This window comes from Catharus ustulatus, chromosome 6 (assembly GCF_009819885.2).
Source record: "Catharus ustulatus isolate bCatUst1 chromosome 6, bCatUst1.pri.v2, whole genome shotgun sequence".
NCBI lineage: Eukaryota > Metazoa > Chordata > Aves > Passeriformes > Turdidae > Catharus > Catharus ustulatus.
The window spans coordinates 58,156,318-58,183,534 of NC_046226.1; the positions used below are offsets into that span (position 1 = coordinate 58,156,318).

A 27,217-nucleotide genomic window follows, 5' to 3' on the forward strand; every position below is an offset into this window, starting at 1 on the left:
GACAGACTCAAAGATCTTTGTCTAAAAAATAATTATTTAATCTTTCAGAATATTTTCAAAATGCAAACTTTAGGTTGCTTAAACTTCTATTGGGTGCTTCCTATGTTCTCATGCTTTTCTTTGTGATGAGAGACATTCAGAAAAAAAGGAAAATCAGAATCACAAAATGAATAATTGACATAGCCAAGTATTTCTACAAACAGAGTTCTGTGGCACAGAATAAAATTACAAAAGCTGTCAGAAGCTGTGGTTATTTTACATTGTTTAATTTCTAGGAAAGTGATGAAGTTTCAAAATTTTCTTAGTATTTGACAGTTAAGCTATGTGACAATGACCAAGACCACAGTCTTGAGAGGGGTGCATCACCATTCCTGTTTGTCTCTTTCAATGTAGTATTTGAGCCTGTCGATGAGGTGTTTTCCCCTTACTCTGATTTGCTCGCAGTGCCAGTACTGGAAAAAGGCAAGCGACCCAAACTGTGACAGTGAGAGGTACACGCTCTACATGGAGTGGGCCCGCTTCTTGCGCTTCTACAAAGAACAGCCTTTGGACCTCATCAGGTGAAATACTGCCTGGGGGTTGTTATATTTCCTTGGTTTTCACTATAATACAGTGTATGTTCATTTGTACAGTAATTTCACAATTATAAGCCGCACCATTTTGACTAAAATTTTGGTCCGAACCTGAAGTGCGGCTTATAATCAGGTGCGGCTTATGTATAGACAAAGAACAAAAAGTTGCTGTTTTAGTTGGAAGGACAGATGTCTGCTGAGAAAGGCAGGAGCTTCTCTTTGAAATGGAGAATGTAAACCTCGTCCCTCCAAATTATTATAATTTTGAAATCAAGGGGCTTTCGGACAAAGATATGGGAATTAGGAATAACAGTTCTTTTCTAGGGAAATTAAAATAGAAATACAGTACTACAAAGAAACAAACTCCAAACCCTGACAAAGTCAGAGTACAACCTGACACCCCATCAGGCAGGGTGTTGGTAGCAGTCCCATTCCATGGTGGCTCCATCCTCCTGCAGTGACAGATGTGGCTCAGTTGGAGCAGTGCTCCTGTACAAGGTGCAGTTTCCCTCTGGAGGTCCAGTGGTGATGTGGAGAAATCCGGTTTTCCTCTGGAGTCCAGTGGAGAAAGGGGCTCCCTTAGTGTCCCAAAAACCTCTTGTTTTATCTTGGTTAGAAATGTTGGGCTCTTCCCCCTGGCTGGAGCAACTCCCAATGGGATGCAGTAATTTTATCAGTCCCACAGTGGGACTCAATGGCCATGAGCAGAAAATGACTGGCTGGAGGAAGGATGGGTTGTGAAAAGATAAAGAACAATGCCCTGCCTGGTTTCAATGGATGGCCCATTAGCAGAATATCTCCCGCAGAGATAAGGATCACTGCCCCCAGCCTCAACAGATGGTGATAGAACAGATACCTTTTATCACACTCAGTATTGTAACGTGCAGCTTATAATCAGGTGCGGCTTATGTATGGACAAAGAACGAAAAGTTGCTGACACCCGGAAGGGCGGCTTATAATCAGTGCGGCTTATAATCGTGAAATTACTGTAACTTGATCCTGCCAGGAAATCTTTGCCACTTTTAAGATCCAGTGAGAACTGGATATTAATTGGGCGCTACGTCCTGGGAGGACATGACACAGTTTTCTACTAAGAAGTGGAAAAATGCTTTATCTCAAATTAAACCTTGTTCTGTCTAGCCAGTTCCCTGGGGTCAGGTATATTACAGATAATTTAGCTGTGAAGAAACACATACATAGAATATCTCAGATTTTTTAATCAGTGTCTGCTAAAAGTGTTAAAGGGTTATTTGAAATGTTGAAATTTCAACACAGACTTGAAAAAATACTGACAAAATCAGTTTGGAAGTTTGCTTCTTAGTTCTAATCCCAAATTTAAACTCACTTAAGATCTCTTTGATTCAGCTGATGTGGTACAACAGAATGTTGCTTTGTTCACAGGTTGCAGTTCCTTGTTTGCAACACAAGTGGTTGTATTTCTGTGGGTTACCTGTTTGTTTTAACCATAGGGTCAGAATTGTTGTGCTGTTTCATTTGTGTAACTCCTTGGAAAAATGGGAAAGTAAATCCCCACTTACACTATCCCATAGACAAGAGATAAGAGTGATTTTAATGTTGGTTTCTGCTAGAAGGAAAAAAGGGACAAAAGATACCGTGTATCCTGATCATTCCCCTTGTTCGTGCAGCTTGAATAGCTTCTCATGGCCAGCTTCAGACCTCATTTTCCACAATACTTCAGTGCGTTTACTCTTCCATTAAAAAATAATTTTGCGAAGTATTTCACTTTTACTCTGGTCAGTTTGCTCTATCACAGTTTTAAATTTTGCTTTGTATTCCTCTTAATTGCATTTTCTTTTTTTTTATTCAGAAAGTACTATGGTGAGAAGATTGGAATCTATTTTGCCTGGCTAGGATTTTACACTGAGATGTTATTCCTTGCAGCAGTTGTTGGCTTAATCTGTTTTCTTTATGGATTGTTTACAATGGATGAAAATATGAGCAGGTAAGTGTAATGCTGAAAATCTCCTGGGCAACAGCTAAGCAATGTGAAAATTTTGTTCTTGCAAAAAAATTTATTCTTGTTGGTACTCAACAGATAACAAGCTTTTAAAGCTTGTCAGAGCAGACAAATTTTTTTCTTCAGCTGTCTTTATTGACTGAAAAGATGGTGGACCGCTAATGCAGAGCTTGTGACTATCAGTTAGTAAGACAGCTTATAGGTGAAAAGCAATATTTTGTTGGCCATAGCTTTCTGTATTGGAAAAGCTGCAATATATGAAGTCCTAAGAGTACTCTTTAGAGCTCTCAATTTTTTAAATTTATATATAAAGTGTTTATTGTTGCCTTAAGCTCATCTATTTAATCTCTCTTGCAGAGCAGTCTGACCTTTTTGTGTAGGTCATCATTTGTACTAACCAAAACCATGAGTAAAACAAATCAGCAGTGTTCTCCTATCAGAGAGGGATCCAGTATCTTAGAAACCACAGTTTGGTGGATTCTTTTAGTAAGCATAGTATTTGTTTTATCAGAAGTCCAAAGATTTATTGTATTCAGGGATTGGAGGTGGGGAGAGGAAGAGAGGGTTGACTTTTCTTTGCTCACTGTTTTCTGTAAGAAGGCTTCCATAAAATTTTGAGTTTTAAGCACAAAAAATGACTAGAAGTTGAAATTCTGATCTATTCTGTTGAATAACGTAATTTTGAGACTTGTATTTTAGCTAGGTTAAGAACTAATCTGGGAATACTGTTACACATATTAAGATTTCTCTGGATGCCGAAGGACTATCATAGGATTCTAAATTTTACCCACTGTCATTAAATTGAAGTAGCAAATTTTACTGCGGATATCAAAGTGGAGGTGGTCTCTCTGCTTTTAGAAAAGATGTTTTGATGTCATTGCTAACCTGATGAGAAACAGCATGGTTTACATGTTGCCTGAAAGCAGCGCATGTGCCGTGCAGCTCCTGACAGACTCCTGATTCATTGCTGGTAGAGCCAAAAAGTCCATATTGAGGAAATTATTAATTCTACTCCTTGTAGCAGCTGCATCATTCTTGGCTTGCCCTGACCAACCACTGGTGGACACCAGTGAATGTGACAAGATGTGGCATCTTTGCTGTGAAGCTGCAAATGTTGATTTTTGAACAAATGAAACCTCTATTTATTTTTTTTAATAAATTTCGTATAACAGCTTTTAAGATGCTGTGGAAACAGATACCTTACAATGTTTTCCTCCTTAGCAAAGAAATCTGTGACCCTGCAATTGGAGGAGAGATCATCATGTGCCCACTTTGTGACCGAGACTGTGAATACTGGAGACTAAACACCACCTGCGAGTCCTCACAGGTCTGTGTCTGGTTCTGCAGCCACTTGCCATTTTTGTTCATCCTGAAAACTGTCTTGGTACTGACCTCTTCCTGGCTATTCTGTTGCAGTATTCCCATTTGTTTGACAACGTGGCAACTCTTTTTTTTGCCATTTTCATGGGTATATGGGGTGAGTACCTTTGATAAGTTATATGTCAAAGTTATAAGCAGTGAGGAGATCTTGGCCAAGCTGCTGAGGGACACTGGAAATGGGAAGAAGGGGAATAATTGCTTCACCTTAGTATCCTGCCTCAGATGCTGAAGTGATGAACAAGTGAAAAGAATTTAAAGTTACAGAGGAATTAAGAAACCCAAACAGGCACCTAGGATACCATAAGAATATCATAAAAATTGTGTATTCTTAGCTGTTAACATTTTATTATTTCCTTAGTAACCAGAGAGGTCCAATCTTATGCAACCCATGTAAGAGTCCTCTCTGCTCAGCCCTACATATCATCAATGTCCCAGTGAGGAATTGGGGAGCTTTGTGTCCTTTCACTGGATGGATGGTGATCTGTACCACCACTAGTACACTGCCACTGTATTAGCTGTGCCTTTGGGATGAGAAAACTCATTGGGTTCTACTCCAGTGAACTTCATACATTGTAGTCTGTTTTGATGATGTAGAAATAGGTGGATTTCTGGCCTCTGTAATCATAGTTTCACACCAATGATACTTCTTTAGACTTTTAAGGATATTATGTTGAATACATGTTCTTTTCTTCAACTCTATGAAGTTCTAGAAATTCAGGATAGGATAGCTGTTATTTCCCTAAATACAGTTATCTAGTTTCATACTGTTTGTATGAAATATCATAATTAAATTTTTAACTTGTATTAGATATTTCATCAACTCACAAAGGTTCTTGTGTGCTAATAGAAAACCTGTGTATTTTTTATCAGAGGATCTAACCACTCACTTCTTTCGTATAGAATTATTTTTTAAAATCTAATAAGGTTTTTGTTGTATGGCTGTTTTGCTAAGCTTTTCTTGGTTTCTAAAAACTAGCATTTACATCACATGGATTAGTCATTCAGGAAGTACCAGCCAAAGAGTTTAGAACTGCAGAAGATAAGCTTTCCTGTGTTTGTCTAACCATAAAATGTCCCCAGTTCAAATAAGAACAATCAGATTACAAAATGTTTACATTTAAAGCTGTTAATAAAGGGCTCTTAAAATGTTATATAGTATTATAAATTTTATTGATGTTGATATATTGAATCAGTTCCCTCTAGTGTCTTAAAAAATTCTTAGACCAGCCCAACTGCTGATCATATGAAAATCATCAGACTTCCACTGTCTTTAAAACGACTGTGTGTCCTGGTTTAGGGCAAATTTGGGAGGTAACCTCTGAAGGGGTCCCTCCAGATAGCAAATTAAAGCAGCCCCTCCTCCCACCAGTTTGGGAGACATAAATATCCTTCGAGAAAAGTGGAAAAAACTGTTTATTTAACAACCAAAGTACTCAAGAACATAAAAAATGAATAATATTAAACAATGGAACATCTCGTTCTGAATAGATGGCAAATTCAGCGAGAGTCTTTTTTGTTGTGAGTAACTTGGCTCCCTCAGTCTCTTATCAGTCCTTCCTGCACTGGAAAATGCCACATCCCAGGCCCTGGTGAGCTCCCTGTGTTGTTCTGGGTTTTTGGTCCAGAGCAGGTTTGAACAGTTCCAAGAAAAACAAAAACCGAGGAACTTTCCTGCCTCAGTTAACTAAAAAAACTAACTAAAAGCAAATGAGAGTTTTTTCCTGCTCCCTGTCCGTACTGCAGACAGCACAGTCCATGAGAGAGAATGCTTAAGCTCTTATTTCTAGGTTTTGGAATACAGCCACCTCAGACATTTCACTCCTTCTCCTTCTCCTCCCCTTCACTCTCAAATCTAGTTTTAAAGGCAACAAAGCTTATTTCTGGGCTAAACAGATGAGTGGGGATACAATTTGGCATCATAAAGTCTCCCTAGGACACCACGATATCAAATAAGCATCAAAAAGCAACAGAAATGTTTGACCATATTACTTGAAAGCTGTTCTGCTTATTTGTTGTAATGGTTATTTATGTGTTACAGGTTTATACACAGCAATTAGTTGAATTATCAGGTTCTTTATCATGACTTATCATGTTGCTTTTTGCATACACAGAGCAGTTAATTGAACATGGTCACCATAACCTTGGAAATATCCATATCTTGTCTTGGCATCTTCCTTGTCAACCACTTCTGGAATTCAATTAGCTAACAAATAACTGGATTTGTATTGTGATCTTATCTGTGAACTATAGTAGGTAGTCAGTAAAAATAAATGAGTCACACTGTAGGGATAATAATAAACCACAGAAAAGAAGCCAGTACAGTGTTTTACTTGGTTCCTGAAATTGTTCACTTCTTCCTTGACTCTATTTTAACATTTGCAAATTGTAGTTACACTTTTCCTGGAGTTTTGGAAGAGGCGGCAAGCACGACTGAAATATGAATGGGACTTGGTTGATTTTGAAGAGGAACAGCAGCAGCTCCAGCTGAGGCCTGAGTATGAGGCAAAATGTACCCAAAAGAAGAGGAATCCTGTAACTCAGGTATGAACATGCTACGTTGACACATGTGCAAATACAGTGTGCTGAAAGTTTGTAACATGGAAATTTATATATTAAATCAGGAAAATAAGGGTGAGGTATATGGCTTTTACCCATTTTTACAGCATCTTTCACAATTTAGGGTATCAGTCTCTGAAACTTCATGCTTTAAAACCACTCTTTCTTATCCCTACACAACATACGAAGAAACAGTCACCGTGATCTAAAGTGATAAGTTGGTCTAGCTGTGATTCTGCTTCTGATACACAACCACTTTGTTTGGGGAGCACCAGAAAGATGAAGGTTGTCAAAGTCCTTTTTCTGAAATGTAATTGAGATACTATTAATACTTAACTCTGTTGAACACTCCATGTAAATATTAGATGTTAATTTAAATTTATTTTAGGTAGGAATTACTTGACAAATTTTAGGATCAGCTGATTGCTTTTCAACACAACATTTACCACACCTATTTGATGTATTTTAAGTCATCTTTTCCCTTTCATAGAATTGCATAAAAATAACCTATTGTCACTAGTCCTAAGTGTACTTAGATAACAGTCTTCAGAAAAGAAATAGAAGCTTAGCCAAGAAGAATCTTTCTTCTGTAAACAGTAGCTCTGTCTTTCAGGGCTTGTCTCGTTAATCATTAGAAAATCCGTATACTAATCTTATTTCTCATGAGAGAGAGTTTTCCCCCTTGCACATACTCAGCATTAATTCTGGTGTTGTAACTAGTGCTGTGTACCTTGCACAGGGCTCTTTGATAACCGTGCACTCTGTTTAAGAGTATAGCTCTGCTGAAGCATTAATTTCTGCATGTTCAGGAAAACAGCTTCAGGTAAATCAATTTTCATTAGTTAGCTCTACTAATTGAAAGCACACACCTGCCAGTTAGGTGTTATTTGCTGGTTTGCATCCCTGTGTATGCTCAGGCTCAAACTGTACCCTTTTCCAGGGCTGCACAGGGCCCAAACCCTGCCAGACTGCGGTTGTGCTGCAGCTTACAGAAAAAGCAGGACAAGGTCTGTCCAGCAAGCCCTTGTGTGCTCTGTGAGGGAGGATGATCATGTTAGGACAGGGCAATAGCAGGCTGACTGGTAGCAGTGGTTGTGTACAGCATGGGTCAAAACCTGTAGCCTGGTGAGGTGAATCAGCTGTACCAGAGCACAGCCAAAGGCTTAGGTGTGCTTGTATAGCTGTCCTGAGGGAGAAGGTTGTTCTCTCTCTAAATTAATCCAGATCCCTTAGGTGAAATAGGTTTTGTGAACTTTAGGAAGTAGAAATGGACTGTGATAGGCGTCTCTTATCTCAGTGTGAGATACTGCACTCTTCTGTACTTTATAAGTATGCATTAGCAATTTCAATAAAAATTCAATGACTATACAAGCCTTTATTTTATGACACTTCAATTTACTGTCTCAGTACTTTGTGAGAAGCTTTTTTGCAGTAGGGTTTATCAGTGATCCTTATCAGTACCCAATTATAGGCTGACTTGTACAGTAATAGTAGCTTAGTTTCCTTCTGTTAGAGCTTGTCCTATACTGAACACATGAAAGGCTAATGTTTTCAAATAAGCTAATTCTGTAGTAACTAGTAAGATCATGTGGGTACAGGACAATGACTTTCTTGTGTCCCACAGCTAGTTTTGCTTCACTCACTCAGAAAATTATTTCATCATTATTCATGTTTCAAAGTTTTAAGTGCACTGAAACTGAAATTGCTGATCTTGAGGCCATCATTAACATATTTGTTCATGGTGCTAAACTGGCCAACTAGATCATAGCTTAAATCTGGACTTTCTGATCACAGTAGAATTCTACTTTACATAAATAACGGATTCAAACTTGGGCTCTGTCATTGCACATTACATTTGGGATTGCAGCCATCTGTAGTATTCAGTGCCACTTAGCTCAAGAGGAGTCTAGGCATTCTACAGTGCCTTGTCCCTCTTTATCAAATTCAGGTTATTTTTCACTAGATCTTCTTCCACTGGCATTAGTTCATAAAGACAAGATTCTTTCATAAAACATGTACTCTGATATTTTAGGAACTATAATTGGTTGCACAAACTTTATGTGAGCATTGAAAATTGTTCGTGTGTTGTCTGGGGATACTGGCATTGCTGGTGCTGCAGCAGAGCCTGGCAGCTACATTAATAGCTATTTCTTCAACTACAAAAACAAAATAAAATTGAGGAGAGAGGAAAAATGCTCTCTGACTGGCGCATCCAAAGTTTTAAATAAACTTGGCATGAAGAACTTACGAAACTTGAGTCCGATTGAGGACTCAGAGCTGTTTGACTGCTAACCTGGCATTACAGTAATAGTTGTGACCTGACTCATCTCTGGAAGTTGGTCTTTTTCTTTAGCTACTGATTGATTTTGCAAAAGTTTAACCATTCTTTCCAGGTACTTTCTTGACTTGTAGCATTTTATGGCCACTTCTGTCCTGATCTTTTTGTCCTACCCGCCCTCGACCCCCCGCTTCCCCTCCCCACTCCCAGTACACTCAGAATTATGTCCTGTCTGCCATTTGAGAGAGGCAGGGTTCTGGATGGTTTCCCTTAGATGTGAGCACTGTTCACACAGCTGGTGAGAGCTCTGTGTGCTGCTTGATGTGGAGTAAGACCTGGGAATAACATGAGCTGTACTTGGCTGTTTCAGGAGATGGAGCCTTATTTGCCTTTAACCAGCCAGGCTGTGCGATTCTGCATCTCAGGAGCCACCGTGTTGTTCTGGGTGAGCATCTTTTTGAATCATAATTTTAACATGTATCAGAGATGCTGGTCATTGCCAATTATCATATTAACACAAATTGGTTTTAATCATGATGTTAACACATGTTTTCATTACTGTTCCGCAGATTTCATCCTGTCCTTCAAAGTGCACTTCAATTCTGATATTTTATTTTTTTTAAAGGCACTGGAAATTTGTCATTAATTAGTAATTTGATTGGACATTTTAGCATGGGGATAACTTCCTCTGTGACTTATTTGATGTTAACAGACATACTGAAAAATTGTAGTAAAGGCAAACAAAAAAACAGAATTCACAACAATGAATACAGAGTGAGTTTCAGAGTGGACAGTTTAATCTAACTTGTCTTTTCTATCTACTGTCTACACTCTTCTGCACTTTCTCAGATATTGGTATTAAATTGTCAGCTTTTCTTATGTTGTCAAATTTTGTTGGTTTTAATGTATATAACAAAGTATTTTGCCTGTCCACTTTTCATTTCAGTGCTGCAGAACTCATACCCACAAAGAATAAAATTTAAAAAAAAAAAAGGCATGATGGTTTGCATCTTGTTTTTAAAGCGGCATGCATATAGCTATTGTGTATAGCTATACTAAGCTGCAGGTGTATTTCAAATCTCCCTCCTTTCCTCAGGTGTCCTTGATCATAGCCAGCATGATAGCTGTGATTGTGTATCGCCTTGCAGTGTACGCTGCCTTCGCCAGCCTCATGGAGAACACTCAGACGCTGCAGCCCATCAGCGGCTTACTGACCCCTCAGCTGGCAACTTCTGTCACAGCCTCCTGCCTCAATTTTGTCATTATCATGATACTGAATTTCTTCTATGAGAGAATAGCCATCTGGATTACTGATATGGGTGAGCAGGGGTACTTGTAGGCAAAACTTGGAAGGAGTCGTTGAAGATTCCTTTGAAAATCATCAAGGTGTTCCATGCTGTTGTTCTCAGCTCACAGGCACAGTGGGAGCTCTGTAGTTTGCAGCAACTTGCAACAATGACTCAGGTTTATCCAGGTGATACTGAATATTTTCCCTGCATTTCAGTAGTTCTCATCACCTAGTTTCTCCTCATATAATGTTTGTTTATATTAGAACTAGTCTACAGAGACAGTCACAGAGCTGAACATAGTTAAAAATCATCTTGAGTCACCAAAACAAGATCAGACTGTCTTGAAGTAGCAGTATTTCAATTTAGAAATCCTGTAAATATATTTGAAAAATTAAATCACAGCTATCTTTACAAGAAAAAAAGACTAAGTAATCGTGACTGTTAGTCTGGGGAAAAGATGGGATGGGATAGTACATTTTCCATTTTTTTCTGAGCATTGTTTCCTCTAGCTCTGGCTGTACAGATCTGTAGTTACAAAGATGGAAGGCAGAGTTTGAGCAGGATGAGAAGCTGTGCCCAAGATGTGTTATTGTGGCAGCAGCCATTGATAGCAGTACCCTCGCTCCAGAACTGGAGGCCCAGAAAGAATGACTGTTTTTGTAGTATATTTTATGTTTGACTTCTCCTTGCATGCTGGAAATACCATTCCTGCACCTGGCCCAGGCTGTCAGCAGTGTCTGCCCAGACTTTGTTCACTCTTGAACTCCTTGAAATGGTTAGACCAGATTTGGTGTTCAGACAAAGTATAACCTGCCTCTGGTGCTCTGAACGTTGTGTACCTCACATCAATATCTAAAAGCTCACTGAAAATAAAAATGCTTTAGGGACCTGCAAGCTAATCAGACTGCCTCACCTGAGTTCTGCTTCCTCTGTCCTACATAGACTCTGATGTCAGGTTCCCAGTAAATGCCTCATGTTCTTCTGGCATGCAAACTTACACCAACATCAGTTTACTCAGTTATATGAAACAACTTTACAATAAGATAGATGAGTTCAATTCATCTGCCAGGTCCTGACCAATTCAGAGGGACTTGAATGTTTGCAGGGTATTTTCTTAGGCTACTTCCCAACTTGAATTGGTTATATGTTACCATTTAACAGGACATTTGACAATTATATGCGTAGGGCTTCCTGCTGCCTTCAAGAATATAAATGTGGCAGACAATGAGCAGCAAAATCCTAAGCAAAGGTCTGATCATGTACAGTAGCTCCAAGATGCTTGTACTGTCCCCTGTTCTGCCCATTATGAACCTTTCGGTGGCACATGGGCCGTGCAGTTTCTGCTGATTTTAATGATGTGCACATACAATATGTTGAGAAGAAATATTGTAACATACTTCTCTACCACAAAGAAAAAAAATAATCATGTGTTGCCAGCGATGAAATCTTCATACTACAGGAGATCCTTCTAGTTACTGTTTGAGATTCATCTCAGATCTCCTGAAATAGTGTAACACTGGGGATGGACAAGTGCTAATGGACAGGACAAAGAAGGGAAAACTAAATTTTATAGAAGTTTTAGATATTAATTTCCTTTGCCTTCCTACCTCAAATGTTGCATTTTAAAGTAAGGGTAGGGTGTCTGAAAGCAGGAACTACATCTGCTGAAATGTTTGTAGGTGTTCTTCTTTTCTATTTTATTTTCTTTAAGGTCACTGTGCATGATGAATATTTATGAATCTGTATCCTTTGAAAGGGAATAAAGGAACATAAAATTACTGTTTTCTGGTTTCACAGAGATCCCTAGAACTCACATGGAGTATGAGAACAGGCTCACTATGAAGATGTTTTTGTTCCAGTTTGTCAACTACTATTCATCCTGCTTCTACGTGGCCTTCTTCAAAGGGAAGTTTGTTGGTTACCCAGGTGCCTACACATACATGTTTAATCGCTGGCGAAATGAGGAGGTAAGATTTTCTTAATTAAGGTGGATTGTTCCCTGCAACCTACATAGTCGTAAATTTCCAAATGCAGGCTTGATCTGAAATGAGCTGGACCTCAGCTGGCTGTCCTGATGCTGAGGCTTCCAATGACTCTTCCTGCTATTGCTAGTCAGGGTAACACTAGCAGTGAAAATCTGTCAGTCAGAAATCATAAAACCTTTCTTGGTCCCAGCTCTCCTGAAATACAGTGGGTCTCACCATGGGTCTAAAAGAAAAATCTGGTGCTGAGAGCTCACTGAGTGCAAAAGATTCACCTTGCTGGAGCTGAGGGATGTGGGCTGCACGCAGGTCCTGCTGAAGCATCTCTGAATTATTCTGTCTTCATATGGTTGTTATGTTTTGGTGTGTGTTTTGTCTCACACTTGAAACATTTAAAGCCGTGCTGTAACAGCCTTCTTGAGAGTGGCTTAGCTGGCAGTCCATATGGAAATTAAGTATTGTCCTTACAAGTTTTAAGATCTCCTTTCTTGCATTTTTATAGTAGTAGAATATAGTTTATCTGGGTGATAGCCATTATTTGTGTCCATTAACACTCAGTTTGTCTCCACCAGTGTGATCCGGCAGGCTGCTTGATAGAACTGACGACACAGCTTACCATAGTCATGGCTGGCAAACAGATCTGGGGAAATATCCAAGAGGCTATTGTTCCGTAAGTTCTCTCTGACACTGAGGTGCCCATCTTATAGCCAGAGGAAATTGTTGGGAGATATGATTGCCATATGAGGAAGATAAGAAGAATTCTGTAAATTAAGCACAAATTCCGACACTTATTTCATAAAGACTTTCAACCTCTTTCATAAAAGCCACACTTGTAAAAGCATGTTGTATTAAGGAGTTTGTTCAGGTAAGGGGAGGGACTGCATTAGACCTGTAGTTTGCAAATAGAGATGGTGGGAGATGTGGTGGTTGGAAGCTGCTTGGGGCATAGTGATCATGAAATTACAGAGTTCTCAATATTTGGTGACATCAAGAGGAACATAAATAAGAACTTTTACATTAGACTTCCAGAGGGCAGACTTTGACCTATTTAGGAGACTTACTCAGAGAGTTCCTTGGGAAGCAGCCATTAGAAACAGAGGAGTCCAGGAAAGGTGGGCGTGCTTCAAAACAGATCTTGAGGGCACAGGAACAGACTGTCCCTGTGTACCAAAGATCGGTTGATGAGGCAAACATCCAGCATGAAGGAACTTAGAAATAAAAAGAGGATGTATCATCTTTGGAAGGAGGGTCAGTTCCATCAGGAAGTAAGGAGGTTGCTAGGGCATGTAGGAAAAAAATTAGGGAGACCAAAGCTCAGTTAAAATTAATCTGGCAACTTTTGTAAAGGATAATAAAAAATGTTTCTGCAAATGTATTAATGGCAAAAGGAAGGATAAGACCACACTTTGTTCTCTATTGGATGCGGGAGGGAACTAAGTAACTGCAGATGAGGAGAAGGCAGAAATGCTTAATGTCTTCTTTGCCTCAGTCTTTAGTGGGAAAATAGTTTGTCCTCAGGACAGCTGTCCTCCTGGGTTGGAAGATGGTGTCAGGGAGCATGGATTTGGGAGGAGGCAGTCAGAGAACTGCTGAGCTGCTTGGATGTTCATAAATCTACGGGACCAGATGGGAACCATCCCAGGCTGATGAGGGAGCTGGCAGGTGAGCTTGCAAAGCCTCTCTCCATCATTTACCAGCAGTCCTGGGACACTGGTGAGTTTTAGATGACTGGAAGCTGGCCAATGTGACACTCATTGATGAAAAGGGTAGGAAGGAGGATCCTGGTAATTATAGACCAGTTAGCCTGACCTCAGTACCCAGTAAGGTTATGGAGCAGTTTATATTGACAGGATGGTCAAGACCCAGCCAGCATGCATTTAGGAGTGGTAGGTCATGTTTGACCAACCTGATCTCCTTTTATGACCGAGGGACCTGCCTGGTGGATGCAGGAAAGGCTGTGGATGTTGTCTATTGGGACTTCAGCAAGGCCTTTGGCACTGTCTCCCACAGGAAAATCCTGGAAAACCATGGCAGCCCATGGCTTGGACAGGAGCACTCTGTGCTGGGTTAAGAACTGGCTGGATGGCTGGGCCCAGAGAGTGGTGCTGAATGGTGCTGCATCCAGCTGGGAATCTGTCACCAGTGGTGTCCCTCAGGGGTCAGTGCTGGGGTCTGTTCTGTTCAGCATTTTTACTGATGAGGGTATTGAGTCTTTATTAATAAATTTGTGGATGACACTAAGCTGGGAGCATGTGTTGATCTGCTGGAAGGTAGGAGGGCTCTGCAGAGAGACCTGGAACAGTTGGATGGATGGGCAAAATCCAATAGGATGACATTAATAACTCCAAGTTTCGAGTCCTGCATTTTGGCCACAATAACCTCTGCAGTGTTATAGGCTGGGGATGGTGTGGCTGGACAGTGCCCAGGCAGAAAGGGACCTGGGGGTGCTGGTTGACAGCCAACTGAGCATGAGCCAGCAGTGTGCCCTGGGGGCCAAGAAGGCCAATGGCATCCTGGCCTTTACCAGGAATGGTGTGGCCAGCAGGAGCAGGGAGGTCACTCTGCCCCTCTGCTCAGCACTGGTGAGGCCACACCTCGAGTGCTGTGTCCAGTTCTGGCCCCTCAGTTCAGGGAGGACCTTGAGTCACTTGAGCGTGTCCAGAGGAGGCAGCGAGGCTGGGGAGGGGCTGGGAACACAAACCCTGTGAGGAATGGCTGAGGGAGCTGGGATTGTTTAGCCTTGAGAATAAGTGACTTGGGGGTGACCTCATCACTCTACAGCTTCCTGAAAGGTGGTTGTAGTCAGATGGGGGTTGGCCTGTTTCACCAGTCAGAACGAGAGGACTGTCTTAAGCTGCACCAAGGGAAATATAGGTTGGATATTAGGAAAAAGATTTTTACAGAAAGATTGATGAAGTTTTGGAATTGTGTGCCCGGGGAGGTGGTGGAGTCATTGTCCCTGGATGTGTTTAAAAAAAGATCGGGTGTGGCACTTGGTGCCATGGTTTAGTTGAGGTATTAGGGCATGGGTTGGACTTGATCTTGAAGGTCTCTTCCAACCCTGTGATTCTGTGGTACTGATTTCACAGAATTTTCTGAGTTGGAAGGGATCCACCAGGATAGATCCAGCTCTTAAGTGAATGACCTGTACAGGGACTAAACCCACCAACTTGGTGTTATTAGCACCATGCTCTAACCAAGTGAACCAATCTGATCTGTTTCTCTCATGGTTAACTTTTTTCTGCATATGCAGCTGGATTTGTAACTGGTGGGGTCGCCGGAAAGCCAGAAATAATCCCGAAAATTTATACAGTCGCTGGGAGCAAGACCATGATCTGCAGACATTTGGACCCCTAGGCCTGTTCTATGAATATTTAGAAATGGGTAAGTTTAAAATTACACATTTGGAATTGAAGACAGGACACCTTGTACTGACACTTGGAAAAGAACACATTTTCTCAGTTAATTGTTGTGGGTTGATGCCATCACTTTCATCTGCATTTAGAGGACAATTAACTGCTGGAAATCATTAAATAGGTCAGCCCAATTAAAAAAAAAAAAAAAAGCTGTCTTTGCATCTTGAGCTGCTGGGAATTTCACAAAAACACTGCAAAGACTTTCTGTTTTCCTCATTTGAATGGGGAACATTATTCTCAGTGCAACCAGCTGCCTCTGTGTCTGTTCTTTTCTTGTTCCAAAGCATATTGTTAGCTGATTTCAGTGGAAGTTTTAAGTTTGGGATGAGTGCCAAATGTACTGCAGACATGAGATCTACAAACTGCCTAAAAGAGAATCCCTTCAGCTTTAGTCTTGCACTGATCAGTGCTTCAGTTCAGTCCATTAGACCAGCAGAGGGAGTGTGGGCAAGGGATATGGGTTTTCAAAGGCAACATGACCATGTCAGCATATAACAATAGTTCAGAAAACCTGAGAAACTGACACTAAAACTGAAGCCAAGCTAAATCTAAACGACATTTTAAAGAAGTTAATAGTTGGCTATTATAAGGATACATTTTGTTGAAAAATGAATCTTTGTATTGTTTTAGTTCTGCAGAAATAGCTTTCCATGTTCTAGAGATGCATAGTGTTACTATCTCTTCAATTTGATACAGGGCTGTGGTCTTCTGAAACTAATACACTCAGAACAAGCACTGTTGCCAGCCATGTCCTTGCAATTCCAGAATCAGAACTATGCTCCAACCTTGTCCCAGGGCTCCTAAACTACTAAGAATTTTGTAGCTTGTCTGAGGTGAAGATCTTACCACTGAAATCAGGGAATGTGACTGGTGTATGACTGAAATCAGAAATGACTGGTGTATGGGAATTTATTTTTATCCACTACCTAAACCAGACAAAATGTTCTGTCTCCTTTATTTGAAATATAGTGGCAGTAGTGGCTGTCTTCTGAGGATTATCACCTTCTGTACTGAAATACTTAATTTTGGTAACCACTGAAAGGATCATTTGTATATTTTATTTGCAGTTCTTAAACTAATGTCAAGACTCTCCAATGGAACTATTGCATATAGAATTGTTACGAGTGTTTTGATTAAATCAGTAGCAATAGGTGGAGGCAAGGTTGTGAGGTATGCACGTTGATAAGTAAAAGAAGAACAAGATAGTACAGACTGCCAGATAACTGGCCTGATAACAATTGAGAAATTTGATGGATGAATACATCTCAATGCCCTAGAGTTACACACAATTCATATGAGAACTGCAGCACCATGAAAGGATTGGTATCCAGCACTGCTGGCAGCATCATTTCACAGGACCCAAATGCCCATTCCTATGGGTGCTGCTAAATGGCAGCCTGAAGGGACTGGAGAAGTCTTGGGACTGGGCCTGATTGTCACTTAGCTCAGGCTAGGGCTGAAGATGACTTGTGCAGCCCGGCAGAACTTTGCCATTTGTCTGCTAGTGGTAGACCCCTCACTCTGAGGATACTTCTGGTAGGGCAGATTTTGACACTTTGGTTTTTTTTTCTTGCAGTCATTCAGTTTGGATTCATTACTCTCTTTGTGGCATCCTTTCCCCTGGCTCCCCTTCTTGCTCTGATGAATAATATCCTGGAGATTCGCGTAGACTCCTGGAAATTAACCACTCAGTATAGAAGACCTGTGGCTGCAAAAGCACATAGCATAGGGGTGTGGCAGGAAATCCTCAACGGGATGGCCATCCTGTCTGTTGTCACTAATGTAAGTACCTTAACTGTGCTACATCAACACTGATTCTGCCATGTATTTCGAATGTGGAGAATTAAAAACCAGCTGATACTTCTTCATCAACCCTGTATCACATTAACCTACAAAGATACTATCAAACCATTTAAGTGGTTTGGTTTGTCCATATGTTGACAGTGTGCAGCTCCCAATCCACATTTTATTTGCCATAATCTTTCATTCAGCTTTTTGTGTTTTTCAGCGCTTTAGAATGGCATAAGCTGGTATGAAGCTTAGTCTGATGAAGCACACTGATTGCCCAGAGGGAGCTGTATGGAACAGGATAGGTGGATTAATTCTATGGGTCAGATGCACTTTTGTCCTTGTCACTATGAGGGCTGTTCTGTGAGAATTGTGCTCTGCTTCTGGATGCCCCTGTAGGAGCAGTGACTCCAAGTGTTTTTTATAAGCTGGTAACTAAATGCTATGCCAGTATTTCATTGGAAACATACTGTAAAGCAAACTACTGAGCACAAGAGATGCCTCTTTTTAGTGTGTCTCAGGCAACAAACCCACTTGCAGGCACTGCCAAAGTAGCACGATACCTCAGCATCCTAAGTATTTCAGGCTTCCAGGCAAAATGTGCTGAGGCTGCAGTCAGCACCTTTTGGTAAAAGTGGATTAGTGCCCTAATGATGCTTCTCACCTGTTCTTAAAAGATTCTGGGTAATGCCAGAGTCACAGAACCACAACCCCTTTATAAATCTGCTCACAAATTTTGTGTACCACTTTCCTTATTTCTTTTTCCAATTTCTTTTCAGGCTTTTATTGTTGCATTCACATCAGATATGATCCCTCGTTTAGTTTACTACTATGCTTACTCTGAAAATGAAGACTCGCCAATGTCTGGATACATAAACAACAGTTTGTCAGTGTTTCAAATCTCAGATTTTCCTGAGAGAAATGAACCTAAGGAGAATCCAGAAAACTTTGTCATATGCAGGTTGGTGTAATAGTATTTTATCACTTTGTTTAGAACACAGCATAAAAAATCTATGCAGATCTAAGTAGTCCATTAGAAAATAAATTATGTCATTCTTATAATTCTGAAGTGTGAGAGGTAATATTTAGGCTATTGATGAGGTAATGCTTGAGGTGGTAAGAGATCAAGCCAATAACAATCACCTCAAAAAAAGTCACCACTATGAGTCTCATTGCTAACTTGCATTTTGGTTTTTTCTTCATTGGATTTTTTGTTTACTTCATTACATTATTGATTCTTTGAGCAAGGAAGGAAATCTATGTCCCTGAAATTGCAAACTTCAGCCTGTATTTTCAAAAATTTTTAGGCTGAATAAGTGGACAAGAAAGCAGAATAAAGGAAATGTTTAAATCTCAAAGCTGAAAATGAGATATAGTATTTAAAATCAATCCTTATTTTGATTGATTGGACCAAAAATCAGGTCTATCCTGCTTTCATTTAAAAAGTAGTCCTTTCTTGCTAGCAGGGGCATTGAAGATTCCCGAATAATTGCAAAAGAACTTTGGAAATGGTAAAATAAATTTATTGATTGGATGAAAAAAATCTTAAAGCAAACAAAACCCCCCCAAACCAACCCCAGCACTTTCAGAAACAGCTGCATTTGGTGGTGTATAACATGCATTCAAGTCTGTCCCTTCAGGAAACCGTGAAGATCTGTTCAGTCCATGATCTACTCATGTCTGTCACATTTATTCAGTAATACCTGTGATATGGATGTATCACATCCTGTCCTGTATTATCACCCATCACCCTGTCCTGTATTATTTGATCATTGCCTGAGAAACAAGTAACCTGTGTACCAAATTTCACGTCACACATCCTCATCTCTGCTGTGTTGCTGTGTGTGTGAGGGTGTTTAAGCAAACACAAAGATAGAAACAAATTGAGAGGCAACCTTTTTCTGCAAAAGGAAACAGACCGTTTAAAACAAGAAAAGGTTCCTTAAGTGACAGTTGTATTTGCTTGTAAGTGTCACTAAGCTTGTAGTCTGTCCCAGGCTGAATGTGACATTTCACCTTTGCATGTCTGTCATTCCAACAGGTACAGAGACTATCGATATCCTCCAGAACATGAGAAGAAATACTTACACACTATGCAGTTCTGGCACATTCTTGCTGCAAAACTGGCCTTTATAATTATTATGGAGGTATGTTTGCTACAAAGTTTTCTTCTGACATTGGTACCTTATGATTTCTCTAGATAGTTACTAATGTTACAGAAAATAGAATTACTGGGGGTATAAAATAATTCGTTCCCTAGGTAATACCAAGTACTCATGTCCTAAATGATTACTGTTACTGGGCCTTTTAACTTCAGTGAGCTGATCTCAGAGTATGAACAGTGAAAATGGCTGAGGAGACTGCAAATGTTGATCAGAATAATCAGCAAAATAAAAATTTCTTTATGCCAATGGAAGAGATGAAAGCCACCAGGACTAGCACTTCCACTCCTCTTGCCTTCATTAAAGAACTGTATCTGAGATGGATGTGTTCAATATCCAGACAGCATTTTGCAGTGATGCATATTGGTTAAAAACAGCTAAATCAATACTTTGGATAACTGGCACTCCAGTGTTAAGCCAGTGCTTTGTAAGTTATGAAGAGAAAAGGGAGTAAGTAGTTCAAGTATTCATCTCATGACTTTTCCTGCTGTGTTTCATCAGCTCTCAATAGCTAAGTGTTATCAGCACAGCTTTGTGAACTTTCTGACAAACCATACAGAGGATTTAAAAAGTGATGGTTGAAATTCAGGCCCTGACACTTTCCTCTTGGCTTTGCTAAGTCATTAACGTTTTAGAATTAAAAATTCTGCATAAAAAGAAGAGTTTTAATCTTCATGCATGTCATAGATACACATTAATTTAGTGCATATTGTTCCAGGACACCCAAATGAAATGTGTTTTATTGTGAACAAAAAGTAGCCTATTTGGTGTCAGATAAAACAAGAGGTGTTTCGTTTGGTAATGAGTTGTTACTTTTTTTTTTTAGCATGTTGTATTCATCGTCAAATTCTTTGTAGCATGGATGATCCCTGATGTTCCTGCAGATGTAAAAGCCAAAATTAAACGTGAAAAGTATTTAACACAAAAAATCCTACATGAGTATGAACTTGAAAAACTGAAGGAGAGACTGTGCCAAGGTGATAAAGGGGCCACAGAAAAAGAGTTCATCGCCACGGAAGGAAGAATGGAGCTATCCAGAGCAATGTAGCCAAAACCCAACTGTTTGGGATCTAGCTTGTTTTAGCTTTTTTTGTCTATGGTTTGCTCAGTATGCATCATGTTGAAAGCTGTAAGAGAGTTCAGCCCTTATGTTTCAGTCCAAAGATTTCAGAATTTTCTTAGAAGTTTTGCTGGGCTTTCAAGGTTTAGGAACTCTATCTGACGGTATGATTTCAACACTGGTTTTTATTTACCTATTACTTTTAATAGTAAATGTAATCTTGTAATCCTGAAATTTGGACTCCTGGTCTAGGGACTGTTAACCTCAAAGGGCTCGCAGGACATGATAAGGTCATTTACCACCAAGCCCTCTCCCTGTTGCTAATTGCAACATTCCAGGCTGTATCCCAGCTGACTGAAAAGGATACCACAGAGGACCACTGCTATGGAAAATGTTGAGAATTACTATTTTTATTATGTGATAATTTAAACACTCCTGATACAAAGGTTAAAGTTTGGGACTTTTTTTTATATTCACTACATCTTACGAAACATTGGTTTGAATTTCTATAGGTTTTGTAGAAGGAATTTATTTTTAAAGATTTATTGACTTAATTCCACTTGGAATTATTTATAGACACAAAATTCAGTTAATACATACTTAATGAAGGGGAAAAAAAGCCATAATTTATTTTCATAAAGGTACAAATTATGTAACAGTTTACTCTCTAAATGCAGATATTGTGGAATCACCTAATTGCAGTGGGTTTTGAAAAGATGTATGCGATTTGGAGAACAACAGTTACTTAATTTCTCATTCTTATAAAGTACCATTGGAAGATTGTTCCATGTCGGTTTTGGCCAAAGCTACTCATTCATTTGTTTCTGTGTTTGGATTCTCAGTGAATGCCAGCAAAGGGCTAAAGCTGTGTGTCTGTCCTTAATGCACACTATGGAGTGTGCCTGCACTCCATGGCAGTGGTTCAGGAGCTGGACCACTATACCCGTCAATTTAACTAAATGGTTTGGTCTTGGATTTTTATCCAAAATATGCCAAATAATCTATGTTTCTGCTGTTATTGTCCTTATACATAGTATGCTGAGTCTTGGGGGTTGTTCTGGTTTTGTTTTTCCCTTTTGAATCTTTGGGAAGGATTTGTTTTCTTTTTTGTTAGGTGGCTTTTCTGCAAAGTTACTGAGTTTATAAATATATAACTATTTGTATAAAGTAGCTTCCAGCTGTTCAAGAATGTGCCCTCATTTTCTAGTTTAAAGCAGGTAGGCATTTTTATGATTTTGCTGTATATTTAAAAATATCAATGCTTCCATGCTTAGTGCCTTGTTTCTTTGCATTTGGCAAGAGGTGTGAAAATGATCTCTGCAGGGCAGTGCCTATTTCCAAAATGAGTGCATCAGGATACTGTGAACCTGCAGACAGAACTGTTCAGTGTTACCAAACCATGCCTGCCTTGGCACACTTCTGTTTCAGTGCAATGTGGACTGTTGGAGAGAAGTTCATGCCTAGACTGCAGATTGTTCTAACACCAGATTATTGAGTTCTCTCATGCTGAATATACAAGGTAGACAAGATTAGAAAATTTTGCTCTATTTGCACTTTGAAAGTTATACTTCCTTGCAAGTATACATATAAGAATTGAGATTTGTATTCCCTATCAGCTGAATGATGTACTATTTACTAGTGCCACAACTTAGGGTATTTTGTTTTAGCAAACCTTGCCTGTGTCTTGGAGTACTTGGCAAGTAACCTTAATGTTGTAACAGTTTTAAATCAGTGCCCTGAGTGGAGCTGTTGTTGTTAGCAAAAGAATTAAGTGCCTACCTCGAGCAGTTTGGCTGCCAGTCAAGGAGCTGATGCCGATGTATATTTCTCATTACTGTAAGTTACCTTCATCCTCTAAGGTTGCTTGATCAATCAAGCACGTTGGCAATTTCTGTTCATGATGAACTGATCATGTTCTTGAATATTCAGATATATTTGAAGTAATGGATCTGTTGGAGGTATGCATGTGTAAATAAATTAGCTCTGCTGCTTAATGTGTAAGCCAAAGAAGACTATCAGCCATCAGGTGTAACCACATATCAAACACCACAATTTGCACAATGAAAGCACTGTGCTGCATCTTGCACATATACTGTTAATTAAACTGCTTAATTTAGATGTTGTGGGTTTGTTACTGTTTGCAATGCAAGCAGATGCTTCAAATGGAGAAATAATGAGATACAAAAGGTTCTGTGCAAAATGTACAACCTGACTGAAGCTGAAAACAGATTCGGAAATTCAGCATTAGATGCACTATTTCTGCTTATGGAAGATTAATTTCTTCAAGTAATAAAGTGTCCTAATAAGTTACCCTTGAAAAGATATCAGCAAAGTAGATGTGTTGTGAATGGACAATGCTATTTAAAAGCAAGATGGAGGAAAATAAGGAAATATATTTGTTTGGGATACAGCATTCATATGCAGACTTTTGAATATAAATTGATGTTTTGAGTCCTACTTTGTGCTTCATACAAACTTATTTTTTAAGATCACTTGCTATTTAATGCAGTACAGACAGATGTTTTGTATATGTTGTATCATAAAATAGAAAGGAAAAAAACCTGGGATCAGCTTATTTAGAAAAAAGTATATATGTATCTTAAAAACAAGTCATTACACTTCATAGCATTACTTCTTTGTATACAGAAACTGTTGAAAAGAGAATATGTTGTCATACTAAAAGCTGATATCGCATTAAAAAAATGCTCTTGAGACCTTTTTACATAATAGTTTACCTTTACTTGCCATTAAGCAGTATTTTGACTAAAGATATCAATATGGTTGGGTTTATAGTGATTCACACAAGTTTCCTGAAGTTCTTGAAAAGTGACAAAAGTAAGGAAGATGTACTGATTCTTACTGTTGGAATATTTCATTTTGATGTGAGTCAGTGTCTAAAAGTATCCTTTAAAAAAGGTAAATAAAGTTTCTGTGTTGCAATTATTGTAATTTAAGCAACAATAAATTGCCTCATTAGAAGTAGTTACACAAAACAAAATTGACCTTTCAAGTGTAATACAATCAGGGATTTTTAGATTTTTTTTCAATTAAAATTTAGGTTTTTTACCTTGGGAAGGTTTAGTGTGGTATGTTCTAAGCAAAGGACTGCAAAAGAAGAGTGCTACTATAAGACACTAACCTGGTTTTTCTAGAAAGTTCTTTTTTACTATGCTTTTACTTTTTAATGTAATGCTGTCAGTTTGAGGCAACAGAATGGACTGAAAATAGATGGAGTTTCTAACTATTCTACATGTACCACTTGTTTGACTTGTACTGTCTTGTAATCTGAGTGGTGTTTTTGTCTGCTAAGTATGTTGCTGATATATATGATACACTAATGTTGGAATAAATTTTTTAAACATTCTGTTAACATTTAATATGCGCATTTAATAAGATCTAAATCTAGCAAATAAAACTGTGTTCATTTTTAATGTGCTGTCAACTTGTGTGTGAAAATTCCAAGAATTGATAGAGGAGCTGAAGTACTAAAAGTCAAATGCCTGGAGAGCTTCCTGGAGGAGAATATTCATACAGATTTCTGCAACTCATGTATTTGTGTTCATACAGATCCATTTTCAGCCAGGCTGCTTTTCCCTGCGTTATCTGGAAATAGTTTTTATTCCTGCAATGCCAGAACCTGAGGTGACTTCTCAAGTTCTCAGTGGCACAGGCAGTTTCCACAGGCAGCATGAGGGGTTCACATACATGCACTTTAAATAGCTTTGAGTACATGTACTGGAAAAGATGGCAGGGCTGAAACATTCCCAAGGAACTGGTAAGTCTTACAATACATATTTTAATCTTTCTTAAAAGTCACTTCTGGGACCTGTGAAGGGCTTTGGATTAAATCATGGGGAATCTAGCTTGAAGTTTATGGCTTGCTCTCAATAGATGTTTATATCTCATCATGTCACCTTTCCTGTTGTATCACCTTGTCAGGACTCGGGGAACAGGGTCACCTGCCAGACTAGGTAGGTCATTTCCTTTTTAGCTTTGAAATTATAAACTAAGACACATGCAATTTAAGCAAATTAAAGAAAGGTGTAAGATGAATAAAATAATCTTCTCTGTACTAAAAAAGAAGAGATTAAAAAAAAGACCAAAACAAGCAAGGTGTAATTATATAATATGGTACCACTACTGTGCTTGTTACTGAGGTGAGATATGGTAATTAAGTAAGAAAAGGAAAAAGCATTAAAAAGGAGGAGAAATGCGTAGCAAAAGAAAGAGAGATGGAAAGAAAAGATGGAGGATATATCCTGTTGATATGCAGGATATGGGGAATATTAATATATTCAGTTGTGGATTGTCAGGTGCATTCAATCCCTCCACAAAGGCCTGTGGTAAATGGGTAATTTACATTTAAAGTTGAATTGGGGGTACAATGTCACCAAAAGCCAAGTATATTTTATGAAAAAAAGTAACATGGTAGCTTGTGAGAAGATGTTCACAAATTCTGGTACAAACCTGGCACTGTGCCTCATTAGGAATTTTAGCTGCCCATCAAAAGTCTGTCCTGGGATGACTTTGTGATGCTTGTATCCCCAATTATCTGTTCTGTTTGTGCTGGATATTAAGTTCTACAACTTTTAAGACTAGTTCCAAGAGTGAAGGGGGAGAGAGGAGGCACAGAGTTTGTTATCAGAGACTGCACTTGCTCCCCTGCATCCTTCACACAGACTGTGCTGGCTGCAGTGGACAGCAGGAGAGAGTTCTTTGCTTTTAGTTAGGTTTTGACTAGCTGAGGCAGAGAAGTTCCCTGGACTGTTGGGTTTTTTTTCTTTTTTCTTGGAATTGTCTGAACCTGCTCTGGAGTGAAAAACCCAGAAGAGCACCAGGAGCTCACACCTGTGGCACACCAGGCCTGGCCTGGGGCATTTCCCAGCGCCGGAGGGACTGAGAACAGCCTGAGTGAGCCGGGCTGCACCCACGGAAGGGACTCTGCTCAATTTGTCATCTATCAGAGCGGCGAGAGGTTTTGGTGTTGTTCATTTTTGTGCTGGGGAGTGCTTTGCCTGTTAAAGAAACAGGTTTTTTCCGCTTCTCTCTGAGGAAATGTTTTCCCAAGCTGGTTAGGGGAGGGGCCACTTGAATCTGTTTCCTAGAGGGACCCCATTCATTCAGAGGTTTCCTCCCAATTTTCCCCTAAACCAGACAAATACATTAATTGGCGCTCAAAATGTGGCTCAAGAAAGTGGGAAAAACATGTACTAATTGCATTTTGGTTGTACTTACTCTGTACTGGCATAAAGCAGTCAATAGCCATGATGCTTGAATTTGTGGTGTCTCTCAGGTTGGAGGCCTTCATGTATCTCTGGTCCCTAGGCTTTTTTGAGGTTTTTCTGGTGCCTAGGCTTATTTTCTTATTCAGAGATAGCTCCAGTAGTGTCCTTAACAAGTAGTTTTTACAGTAGAAGGGCAAAAATTAGAATAGTTACTGTGCTAGGCTCAGAGATAATTGTTTATAGAAAGTTTATAAAGGTACTGCAGTTTGTTCCATGTATGTATGGTTAATAGTTTCTTTGTCTTACCCTGTGTCTCAGTTCCAGTAGCATTTTTGGGGGGTTTATTAGTAATTGCACCTAGTTTGTTAAAGGCAGAGCAAGGGATGCGTCTTTTCAGCTTTTCTTTCTCCTTTGAATTTGTTACATCATTTTTTGAGAACGTTCAGTTTCTCCTGAATGTTAAAGAGACCACCTTCCTTGCTATTTAATCTGGTAAGCTTCCTCTATATGGTCTGCAGCTTGTCTAGAATGAGAGCTGAGATTTCCAGAAGAGCTGGTGAGACCCCTGACCCAGGTGTAGACTTAGGCATGGAAAATCCTAAGTGGTGTGGAGAATGGGAGAGAATTGGCCAAACCCTTAAGGAATTTTCTGATCTCCAGCCTGGGAATTTTCACATGAACAAATTCAGAACGCAGCTGAAGTAGGGAAATACTTGGAAGAGAAGTGCCATGATGATTCCAACGAGAAAAAGATCATTGCAGTAAGCTGGGCCCTGGCGTATGTTTATTGCACACTGCTATATACTGTAGGGCAGCAGACAGAGGCAGAGGGGCAGGGAGATAAATCAGCCAACACCCCAGTTACTCAGGTTGTTGCTAAACCAGACAGTCAAAGAGCCCAAGCCACTGTCAGTCGCCGTGGGAAAGAAGCACACAAGCAAAACTGATTGGCCAGTGGATGATGATGATCAGGGGAAGGATCCTCAAAGCAAAATCAGAAGTTAGTGCAACTGACACAAGATCAGAAGTCCCTATTGAGTCCTTTTCCCTGAAAGACCTTTGTGGCCTAAGAAAGGATTACACCCAACGACCTGGTGGATGTGTAGTTAGTTGGCTAGTCCAACTTTGGGACGCTGCAGGCAAGACTACAATTCTAGATGGTACTGAAGCGAGGCATTTGAGATCCTTGTCGCATGATCCAGTTATTGGGCAAGGAATGATGAGGGGGGCTAACCCTCACAGTCTTTGGGAACAGGTCCTGGAAAGTGTGGCACAAAGATGTCTGTGTGCAGATGATCTCTACATGCAGCAAACCCAGTGGAAGACCATGGAACAAGGGATTCAGTGCTTGAGAAGTGGCAGTGGCAGAGATTGTCTTTTCAGATGACCTAACAACTAAGAATCCAGACTTGGTACCATGATGTGGCGAAAACTTGTACAACTTGGGCCACAAGAATATGCTTCTACTTTAGCAATAATGAAGCAGGATGACAGGGAGGAGACCGTGCTCGATGTGGCGAAGAAGCTCCAA

The 27,217-nt window shown here is 39.6% G+C and overlaps 1 protein-coding gene across 4 annotated transcripts in view; it reads left to right on the plus strand.

The window, feature by feature from the left end:
• The window catches only part of ANO5 (anoctamin 5), a 58,096-nt gene extending 34,204 nt beyond the window's left edge, over positions 1–23,892 (plus strand). For all 4 annotated transcript variants that reach the window (XM_033062915.1, XM_033062917.1, XM_033062916.1 and 1 more), the window contains 14 exons: positions 445–560; positions 2,401–2,535; positions 3,772–3,877; positions 3,967–4,027; positions 6,320–6,471; positions 9,135–9,209; positions 9,861–10,083; positions 11,851–12,020; positions 12,608–12,705; positions 15,289–15,419; positions 17,028–17,233; positions 18,019–18,200; positions 19,281–19,386; positions 20,228–23,892. In XM_033062915.1, coding sequence (XP_032918806.1) covers positions 445–560; positions 2,401–2,535; positions 3,772–3,877; positions 3,967–4,027; positions 6,320–6,471; positions 9,135–9,209; positions 9,861–10,083; positions 11,851–12,020; positions 12,608–12,705; positions 15,289–15,419; positions 17,028–17,233; positions 18,019–18,200; positions 19,281–19,386; positions 20,228–20,449 — 1,983 coding nt within the window. In that variant the 3' untranslated portion in view covers positions 20,450–23,892. The remainder of the gene's footprint in view (positions 1–444; positions 561–2,400; positions 2,536–3,771; positions 3,878–3,966; positions 4,028–6,319; positions 6,472–9,134; positions 9,210–9,860; positions 10,084–11,850; positions 12,021–12,607; positions 12,706–15,288; positions 15,420–17,027; positions 17,234–18,018; positions 18,201–19,280; positions 19,387–20,227) is intronic.
• Positions 23,893–27,217: the final 3,325 nt, after the last annotated feature.